Below are 10,629 nucleotides of genomic sequence, written 5' to 3' on the forward strand. Positions count from 1 at the left end.
GTGGTATAATTTTTTTTAAAGTCTTCCAAGCATCCCACTTAAAATATTTTCAACTTTGGCACAATCCAAAGCTGTTTTGTGTCTTGCTTTGGGAATACAGATCTAATAGCTTTTCTGGCATAGTGTTTTAATTAGATCCTGGTCCACTGTGAGCGGCAGATATATTCTTATACCAGAGAAATCATGAAAGACACATACATTTACAAGGAGAAAACTATGTGATTACAAAAGAAAATATTCTGGCGGAAAAAGAAATAGGATGCCCTTTGAAATTGTTTTCAGAAGAAAATAGACTCATCTTCAGTTTGATTTCGTTTTCTTTAGCACCCATTCCCAAGGAGTCCATTTGTAACTTTAAGACTTTGGGGTCAAATACCAATTTAAAAACCTGAACAGGTCTGACACTCTTTTGGTGACTACCTTAGCACAAAGACAGGGAAACACAGGAACACCCCACGCTCTTCTCTCTTGCTCTGCTCCTCAAAAGACGAAGCACCTGTTCAGAAGGTTCATCTCTAAGAAGCTCTTGTCTTTTGTGGATCTGGTTTGCCAGAGCATGTAATCTGCCACATGGAGCTCAGGCCAGCAAAGGCACTGGCCCATTTCCAGCAATTATCTGACAAATTATATTTCAACCACTAAATCTCCAGTTTTAATCAACTTGCAAATTCCAATCACTCCAGCAGTGAGCAATCACAGTTAGGTCTGACAGGAGCAGTGATTGTGTCTGCAACCCCAGAAGACCTCTCTCCATCAGCTATCCCTTGGAAATCTCTGGGGGTCTCACTGTCTCCCATTAAATTTCACTCTTTTCCTATAAGAAATATGAATGAAGAAGGAAATGATGCCCAGGTACTGGAAGGGCTGCTAACTTGGGGCCAACTGATGTTGTGCCCCTCCGGCTGGAGCTTGTCGAAGGGAAATAAGTACCCAGAAAACAGGTGTATATTTTGTTCTTTAGCATCATCTCCTGCCTGTCTTGACCAGATCTTTTTCTCCCAGCACTCCAGCAGTGATACTACTGTGCCAGCCATCTGAGGGTAAGTGGTTCCTTCAGGAATTTGGATTTGGTGCCAGCAACTATTTCAGGGTGACATGTACCCAGAGTTCCTAGTTTAACCCCAGCAGGTCAGCCTTTTGGGCACTGCCAAAAGCTGCCAATTCACCCAGCAAAAAAACCCAATGGCAGAGCCTTGGGTGCCCGGCAGAGGTCCAGGTTGTATATTGCAATAAGTAGAGTAGATCAGCTCTTAACATGGCATGTAAAGCTCATTCATTCTGAACATCTGCATGTTAAAAATCACATACCAAGAATTGTTTTCCTTCGTAGATGAATCTAGGAAAGAATACCACAGAACTTACCACTTTATATTATGAGTTAAAAATAAATAACCTATTTCTGCTTTTTTTTTAAGTGTTGAGATAGAAGGGAGAGGATAGAGGTAGCCAAAATTTGCCTTTAAAAAATGAGACCTACCTCCTAAAACTGCCAGCAGAGTTATTCCAAAACACTGTGTTGAAAATTAATTCTCTCTGTAGAAATAGTAATCAAATGCTAACCAATTTACACTTTTAAAGATAGCTAATATTATGTCCTAATTGAACACAACAGAAAAAGACCACAGGCATTTTTTCAGTTGGGTCAGAAATTAGGAAGTTAGTTGTGCCAACACTACTGTCAAGCACACCTGTCAACAATTTAGCGTCTCCCGCTTCATGCTTCTCTGAACAGCAGGAAATGTTCAGCATTGTCACAAAGCTGCTTTCCTGTGCTCTGCTACGCAAGCATCTTCCACCTGCATTATTTTTCAGGGCTTTTCCCCCCATCTTGCAAAAAAGAAAGAAATTGCACCTACCTGTTCCTCTATCTACAAAGATTCCTTCCATAGTTTGTTATTGTTAAATAAAGTCCTGATTCCTCTTAATCAAACTTAAGCTTTATGCCTGAGAACACATGCATGGTGTTTTTGCGTGAGTTGCATAGTCTTCAACATTGAGAAATAGTATCAGGCAACAGTTATTACTACATGCTTTGATATTGGTGAAATGCATGCCACAGGCCAGGGGAAACTGGCCCTGCCCATGCTCCCTAGTAAGCCAGAAGAGTCTCTGCCCACCAGAGTGGTCCTTATCCAATAACCAGGAATATGGAATTCTAAGGTCAAGATAACTCTGAGACAAAATTGTCAAGGGCGGGGGCGGGGGGGGGGGGAAGGACACATATATAATACCCTTTGTAATACTTTAAGCAATAAATAAATAAATAAATAAATAAATAAATAAATAAATTCAGATTTCCCCAATGGGATCGGGCTAGAGAGACCCATAGGGTTTTGCTTGAAATCTTACCCCTATTGAGTTTCTTCTTATTTCCATTATCTTTTGCTGCTTAACACACTACCCTAAAACCAGTTATCTATTGTGTAAAAAACTACTGCAAACTTCAATTATCTATTGCTGCATAACAAACTACCCCAATGCTTAAAACAGTGATTGTGGGGTGGGGGTGGGGGAGTGTTTTTTGTTTGTTTGTTTTGGTTTTTCCCCTGGCCAGTGTGAGTTAGTTGGTTGGAGCATCATCCTGTATACCAAAAGGTGGTGTGTTCAATTCCCGGTTAGGAAAACAGCAAAAACAAAACCAATGACTCTTTTATTTGCTCATCGTTTTCCTGGTCAGGAATTCAGACAAGGCCTGATAGGGATGTCTGTCCGTGATGTTTAGGGACCTCAGCTGGGATTGCTCAAGTGATTGGGGAACTGGCTGGGATGGCTTGACTGGTGTCATATGACGCTGTCCTCTGGGTTCCTCAGTTCTCCCTGTGACCTCTCCAAGTCACTAGCTTGGCTTTCTTCACAGCTTGGTGATCTCAGGGTGGCTGAGTTTCTTACATGACAGCCAGCTAGAAGAAGCTGCTAGAGACCCCATAAAAGATATGCCTGGCATTGTCTCAGCACCATTTCCACCATGTCTATTGTCAGAGGCAGGTTAGAAGGCCAATTCTGACAAGGGGGAGATGGATCGCATCTTGGCCAGTGGAGTGTCATGTGCAAACAGAAAGGGAAGGAATGGAAAGCAGCCACTTTGGGAGACCAGCTATCATACCCACCCCCACAACCACTTCCTTACCCCATACTCACCCCTACTCCGCCTACTCCCTCACAGGTTTCTCCTGCGAGAACTAATTGAAACCACTTGTACCTGAACACTCATTCACCATCTGCCTCAGGGGAACCTGACCTAAGACACAGGTTATCCCAATCCAAAGGTTCCAGCCTCTTCTTCCAAGGACGGTTACTACCACGGGCCAAACCCAAGTCTCCATCCTGACACTTGCAAAACCCTCAGGGAAAGCAGTGTAGCTCTAAGTCAGGGGACCCCAATTTTGCCTGCTCATCATAAATACCTAGGAACGTTTTTTAAAAAAATTGTCCAGGTCTCTTACAAAACCCAGAGATTCTGAATTAATTGGGTGGATGGGACCTACACGTGGGTATTTGGGGTTGTTTGCTTTTTTAATTTCCCCTAGAATTTCTAATGTGCAGCTCAGGCAGAGAACCACTGTTCTAAGTAGTTCAAGCTACGTATGTTCACACTGAGTGTGTGTGGAGAGAGGTGTCCTGTGAAGAAGAGAGAAAAAATAATAACCCTTGATCAAATCACCTCTTGCCTTGGAAACAAAAATCTTATCACTGCCATCAAATAATGTTGGTTGCTAATCTGCTTTCCAAATCCAGTTGCTCTGTGTTCCAGTCTAGGAGTGGCGTGGGCCGCTGTACATGTCTTCCAATGCTATTTATTAAGCTTCTAGGGTGATAGCTGCCTATTAAATTTTCATAGTCTAAAAGATATTGCAGAGTATAAAGTATCAGCAGGCACTTTTCCTGGCTAATTCCACAATAAATAGGACAGTTCTCTTTTTTCTTTTCTTGCTGAACCTGTTGCTCCTTAAATGATACAGAGGAGACACTGTCCTTTCTGTGGTTATATTTTCTTCTTAAACTTTTACCCTTATTCCTAATTCTCAATTTGGTTGCTATCATCACTGGCTTTTATCCTAGAAAACTTTGCTTTTTTAATCAGCAAGATAGGGATCAATGCAATACAAAATATGTGCTAACACAGAACTGGATTCTGCTGTTCCACGCATGGGTGCCAAGTGTAACAATCACCTGCTAACACTGTTGGGAAGAAACTTGAACTCATCCCAGAACTTGAGCTTCCTCTTTCATGGGAATCAGCAATCTTGAAATAATCGAACTTCAACATGGCACTTCCCCTTTTCCCCAGGAATTTTAACATCTATGAAATGAGATGGCGTATCATTGTTAAAGTTTAATTGGCTTTTTTTTTCTTTCACAGTCGTACAAAAAGTAATAGTGCACCTTAAAACTGATAAAGTCTTAGTTTAGATGAAATATAGCAATCCATATTTCATGTAGCCCATTATGGACCCTTCCTGGAATGAACAGCTATCCCCAAAGCGTGGAGTGCTATTTGCAGGCATGTGTAGACGCATACAAGGTGCCCCCACAAAAATGTATACACACACTTGGAATAATTATAAAGGCAGTGTTAATTAAACTACATTTCCTTCTCAAAGTTGGGCTATCAGCTGTTAAAGTGTGTCATCATAAGAGGGATGCAGAAGGCTCAGAGTCAGAGAGGATGGAGGTGTAGGCCAGGGAGGAGAGAATGTGGTGCCGCCGGCCTTAAGGAAGGAAGAAGGGGCTGTGAGTCACGGAACAGGCAGCCTCTATTCTAGACTCGAAAAAAGGCAAACAAGCAGTTTCTCCCCCTAAAGCCTCCAGAAGAAACGCAAGCCGCTGGTCTAAAATCACACGTTGAGGCCCTTTCCCAAGAACTCACAGGATGGCGGAAGTGGAGCAAAAGAAAAGGCGGACCTTCCGCAGGTTCACCTACCTCGGCGTGGATCTCGTGGATCTCGATCAACTGCTTGACATGTCTGACGAGCAGCCGATGCAGCTGTACAGTGCCTGGCGGTGGCGGCAGCTGAACTGGGGTCTGCAAAGGAAGCAGCACTCGCTGCTGAAGCGCCTGCGCAAGGCCAAGAAGGAGGCTCCGCCCATAGGGAAGCCCGAGGTGATTAAGACACACCTGCAGGACATGATCATCCTGCCGGAGATGATCGGCAGCATGGTGGGCGTGTACCACGGCAACACCTTCAACCAGGTGGAAATCAAGCCCAAGATGATGGGCCACTACCTGGGTGAGTTCCCCATCACCTACAAGCCAGGGGAGCACGGCAGACCTGGCATCGGAGCCACCCACTCCTCCCGCTTCATCCCTCTCAAGTAGTTAATAAAAGCACAGACTTACCTAAAATAATAACAATAATAATAATAATACCACACCTTGATTTTAGACCAATGGTACCCATCCAGAATTGCAAGATAGTGATTTGTGTCATTCTAAACCACTGATGTCATGATCACATGTTATAGCAGCAATAGAAAATTCATACAGTGGGGTTTTAAATTATCCCTCTTACTATAGAGCCAAACTTCTCAGAGCAGTGACCTATGCAAGACCCAGGGGAGTAGGCCTTGCTGGAGCCTGAGAACCAGCACACAGATTTTCCTGTTTTCTCAAAGCAGCTGGGGTTGACCGACTGTGACCCTGATTCTTAAACAGCAGATACCGAGGTCTCTGGGCCCATTCCAGGAGATGTGCTATATTTTGCAACCAAATGAGAGGACTCACCAACTCTGCACATCTCCTCTTAAAACTTGCTTGTGTTTGAAAGCGTGCTTGCTTGCTCCTGGGATGTGGATAAGGGTCTGTGAGAGTTTACAGGAAAGCTTATTCACAAAAAAAGCTTAGTCACTTCACAAAAGTGTCCCCCAAAAAAGATAAAAGAAGGTGTGGCTCTTGCCCTGGCCTATGTGGCTCAGTTGGTTGGAGTGTCATCCAGTGCCCCGAAAGGTGGCAGGTTTGATTCCTGGTCAGGGCACATACTCGGGTTTTGGGTTCAGTCCCCATTTGGGGCATGTAAGGGAGGCATCTGATCGATATTTCTCTCTCCTTTCCTCTCTCTAATGTCAATAAAAAAACATATCCTCACATTAAGATTAAAAAAAAAAACTTAAAGAAGGATAATCTGTCCTACATGCGATGGTGAAAGGGACTAACCTGTCCATGCTTGGAAGTCTCCTGTGTTCTTAGACTGTGTTCTTAGACCAGTGGTTCTCAACCTTGGCTGCACATTAGAATCACCTGGGAATCTTTTTAAAATCCTGATTTCTGGGCCTCATCCTCCAGAAATTCTGTTTCTTTGTTACTAATGTTGTAGCCCCACCCCATAACAAAGAAACAGAATTTCTGGAGGATGAGGCCCAGAAATCAGGATTTTAAAAAGATTCCCAGGTGATTCTAATGTGCAGCCAAGGTTGAGAAACACTGTCTTAGACTGTAGGCACTGCCTTTCGCTGTCCCATTCATTGTCCAGTCTCTTGCCCCACCCCCACCCGGGTCAATCATCCCTAAAAGGTCATCCTATGCCAGTTCTTAAGCTTTGGGAGTCTTTGGTTGATTTTCACCATCAGGAAGAGGGTGGAAACTTGTGGGGTGAGATGCCTGACAGCATCTGATAAGTCTCAGCCCTATACTCCCCTTCTCCAGCCCGTTCTCTCCTCCCAGGGCAGAAAGCTGCAGACTACACTTCCCAGACCTGCCTTCCCCCTGGCTTCCAGTCAAGTGCTAGCAATGGAGGCCTGGCAGGAGCCGGGAAGATGAGAGAAAGGAGGAAGCCTTTTCTCTGTCACTTTGGCTGTGCTCTTGCCGAGGGGGCCACTGCAATGAAGAAGCGGCCATGGAGGCGGCAGTAGCTGTGGGCTGGTGCTGGCTTCTGGGTTTCTGCCAAGTCTGCCAACGCGGTTCTGACAACAGCACATTGTGCACTCTGAGTAATATTATTTTCTCCTTGTTCTCTCCCATCCGGAGGTGGCAGACGCTTCCGGCAGTTAATGATCTTTGAGAAATCTTACCTTTCCGATTTTTCTCCTCGACTTCTAACGCCTTTGCAACCCACTCCCTCTTTGAACACCTACGGCAGTTTCTGTTTTCCTGACTAAGATGCAGACTGATAAAACCTGAACTTTTCGCGTTTATTAGCAGGGAGTAAGTGAAACCCTTTATCTACTTCACTATCCTGGGTATAATGGATCTTATTTCATTGGGATCAAAGGAATCAAAGTAGGATCCTGCCCCAGAAAGGGGAGGTGGCTAGAATTTGGCAACACATGTCTAACCAGACTGGAAGCCACTGTTCCTTCTTAGATACTCATGGTCCTTCGGTTGCTTTGCCGAGGCATAGCCCCCGAGGTGAGGTTTCAAGCATTAGTGGCTTTCTATAGGAGTGCTACTAGGAGAGCCTTAAGAGACAAGGTCCCCTAACTGGTTTGGCTCAGTGGATAGAGCGTCGGCCTGCGGACTGAAGGGTCCCAGGTTCGATTCCAGTCATGGGCATGTACCTTGGTTGCAGTACATCCCCAGTAGGGGATGTGCAGGAGGCAGCTGATCGATGTTTCTCTCTCATCGATGTTTCTAACTCTCTATCCCTCTCCTTCCCTCTTTGTAAAAAATCAATACAATATTTTTTTTTATTTTTTTTAAAGAGAGAGAGGAGGTAAGCAGGAGCTGCAGGTAGAATCTCAGAGGCTACTCCAGCCTGAACCCCCGGGGCGCTCTGCAGTGTAATGTATGCCTTAGGGCTTTCATAATGATTGCACCCATTAGTCATTTCCTAAGTGCTGCAGGAAGAGGCCTTAACTCCAGCAATTTGACTGTCTCTGTAGCCTAAGAACAGGCCTCTAAAGAAGACTTGCCCGGTGTGAACCTTTGGGAACAAAAATACCCTGAAGCTGGGGGAAAGCACCCAGAAAAAAAGGTCAAAGGAGCCCGAGGGGATGTGGCCAGAGCACTGACTGGGCCCCTCTGATTGTGACTCTTCTTGTATCTGACTATGAAAAGACTCTCAGAGAGGGATGGCCAATGCTTCCCCTCTGCCTCCCAAATTTCCTGCCAGGTCCTCCCTCAGCCAACTCTAAGCAACAACCAGAGAGGGAAGGGGATTCTGGGAAATATAGTTTCCACCATAACCAAGATAATAATAGAACAATCCAGATACGGGATTAGGCCTGGCTGTTTCAATGAAGTGTCACAAAATCCCAGGCTTCCTTTTGCTACAAGGTCCACAGTCACTGTCAGTGAAAGGCCCAGCAGTACCAGGAAGAACGATCAACACAACTCCTCTGTGTGGCCCTTATAGTGTGTTCAATGAAATGGAAGGAGATGTTCTTCAGGTGGAGGATAGGGTTCCACGCAGCAGCCCAGCCCAGGTCCTGGCCCCAGCCCTGGAAGGGATTCAGCCAATTGTACAGCTCTCCACGTGGCAACCCAGTTCTGGTCCTCTCACCTTAGCACCCCCATCCTCAGCTTCCTGGAGCCTTTCATCTCAGTTTTTATGTGCTTATTTGGGAAATCAAAACTACTGCTCACAGATGATTTTTATTTGCTTTCATGCCAATTTAGAGGCCTTGTGGTGTTGCAGCTGAAGACATGGTCTTTGCAGCCAGATTTTCTGGTTTCAAGTATTGGGTCCATCACTTACTAGCTATATATCCTTAACCTAATTACTTAACCTCTCTGCCTCAATTTCCTCATTTGTAAAATAGTAATAGTGTCACCTCCTTTCTTATAGATTTTTTGAGAGGACTAAAGAAGTTTATAGGTGTCAGTCACTTAGAATTTGTATGAATAACAAACTCGTTGAACTTCAATGATGATAAGTCACCTTTATTTAATGATTATATCTTTTTCTTATCTAGTCTACTAACACATTACCCAGTAGGATTTGCTTTGAGACAAATTAGCACCATCATGTGCAAGAAAACATTAAAAGTGCACAATATATTCAAAACATTCTTATTTCTACTTGTCACTATTTCAGAATGGCCTCCCCCAAATTTAGAAGTTTTTATCATACATAGAATATTGTCTTACAATACAATCTTTAGGGAAATTTTTCTAATAAAAAAGTGTGATTATAGAAAGGTTAAAGGCTAAATATGAGACATTTGAAGTCTTATTCTATTAATAGCTGGCACATTTCACCAACTATTTGCATAAGGAGTGAGAGTATAGACCCATAAGGATTGTTTGCAAGTATTGGGTTTCATTTGAAAATCTCAGCCAGAATATAAATGTATCTTCTCTGAGACATATAAATAACCTAGAGTTCCTTGTGCTCAATCTCAAATAAGTACATGGCATTCTCTAATGATCCGGTATGATGAATCATCACTGGTCAAAATTCTCCCTCTGAAACACTCAGTGCTGGTGGGATTACATACTTGGTACAACCCCTTTAGAGGGCAATTTGGAAATGTCTGTCAACACTTTCGGTGCTTAAACCCAGTAGTCTGCTGTTAAGTGTTCATCCTACATAATAAAAGGGTAATGTGCAAATTGACCCTAACGGCAGAATGACCAGAATGATCGCTCGATCAGTCACTATTAGGTGCACTGACCATCTCTCTGTCCCTTTCCTTGGCCGGCAGGCTCCCATTGCCCAGTGGCGAATGGGGAACCAGGGGTGGGTGGTGGGGAATGTGGGTGGTACCAGGCCAAGGCCCCTGCCCTGCCGTTTGCCCCACACACAGAGGGCGGCCCACGGCTGGGGCAGGGCTGGCGAGAGGGCAGGAATGGCCAACCTCTCGGTTCATCCCCCCCACCGGCAGGCTCTGATTGCCTGATGTCAAACAGGGAACTGGGGGTGGGTGGCAGCGGGGGGAGTCGGGCCAGCTGCCAGCAGCAGGAGAAGATGGCCCTGATCGCAGGCCAGGCCTAGGGACTGTATCCACACAAGATTTTGTGCGCTGGGCCTCTAGTTATACAATAAAGAATTTAAATGATCTTTGTCCCAGGTTTCTGGGACAACCTCTACTAGTAAACACTTAGAATTTCCTGAATGATAGAAGTCCTTTGTTTTCCATGGTGGGCTCCTGGGATCACACCTGAGTTTCTTAATGAAGTAACTCATGATGGACTCCTAGAAAGTTTTAAAATGGGGGTAGGCCAAGCCAGAAAAACCAACCTTATGATTAGAGTGTTGGGGCTCTGGCCACCTGATACCAGCCCAACCTCCTGACCTCCGGGGAAGGTATAGAGCTGGAGATTGAGTTCAATTACATGGCCAGTGATTCAATCAACCATGCCTACAGAATGTCTACACTTGAAGCTCCAATGGGCTTCCTGGTTGGTGAACACATTGGTATGCCATAAAGATGATGTGTCCTGAAACCACAGGGAGGAGACACCAGAACTCCACATTCAGGACCCTGCCAGACCTTATATATTTGCATTTTTCATATTAAAACTGTAATAAGTGTAGTGCTTTCCTGAATTCTGTGAATCATTCTAGTGAATTATCGAGCCTGAAGAGGTCATGGGAATGCCCAAGTTTGTAGTGAATCAGTCAGAAGTGTGGGTAGTCTGGAACTCTTGGACTTAAGGCTGGCATCTGAAGTGAGAGCATTTGTGCCTTTAACTTGTGGAATTTTGCACTAAGTCTAGGTAGTGTCAGTATTGCAGTGTTTAACAATCAGCTC

The 10,629-nt window shown here is 44.5% G+C and overlaps 1 protein-coding gene across 1 annotated transcript; it reads left to right on the forward strand.

The window, feature by feature from the left end:
• The first annotated feature begins 4,870 nt into the window (after positions 1-4,870).
• LOC118667869 (40S ribosomal protein S15-like) lies at positions 4,871-5,317 on the forward strand. Its single transcript, XM_036331533.1, has one exon. The coding sequence runs from the start codon at positions 4,871-4,873 to the stop codon at positions 5,315-5,317; it is 447 nt and encodes a 148-aa protein (XP_036187426.1).
• The last annotated feature ends 5,312 nt before the right edge of the window (positions 5,318-10,629 follow it).

The sequence above is a fragment of the Myotis myotis genome, unplaced genomic scaffold (genome assembly GCF_014108235.1).
Source record: "Myotis myotis isolate mMyoMyo1 unplaced genomic scaffold, mMyoMyo1.p scaffold_m19_p_13, whole genome shotgun sequence".
In the NCBI taxonomy this organism is placed as follows: domain Eukaryota; kingdom Metazoa; phylum Chordata; class Mammalia; order Chiroptera; family Vespertilionidae; genus Myotis; species Myotis myotis.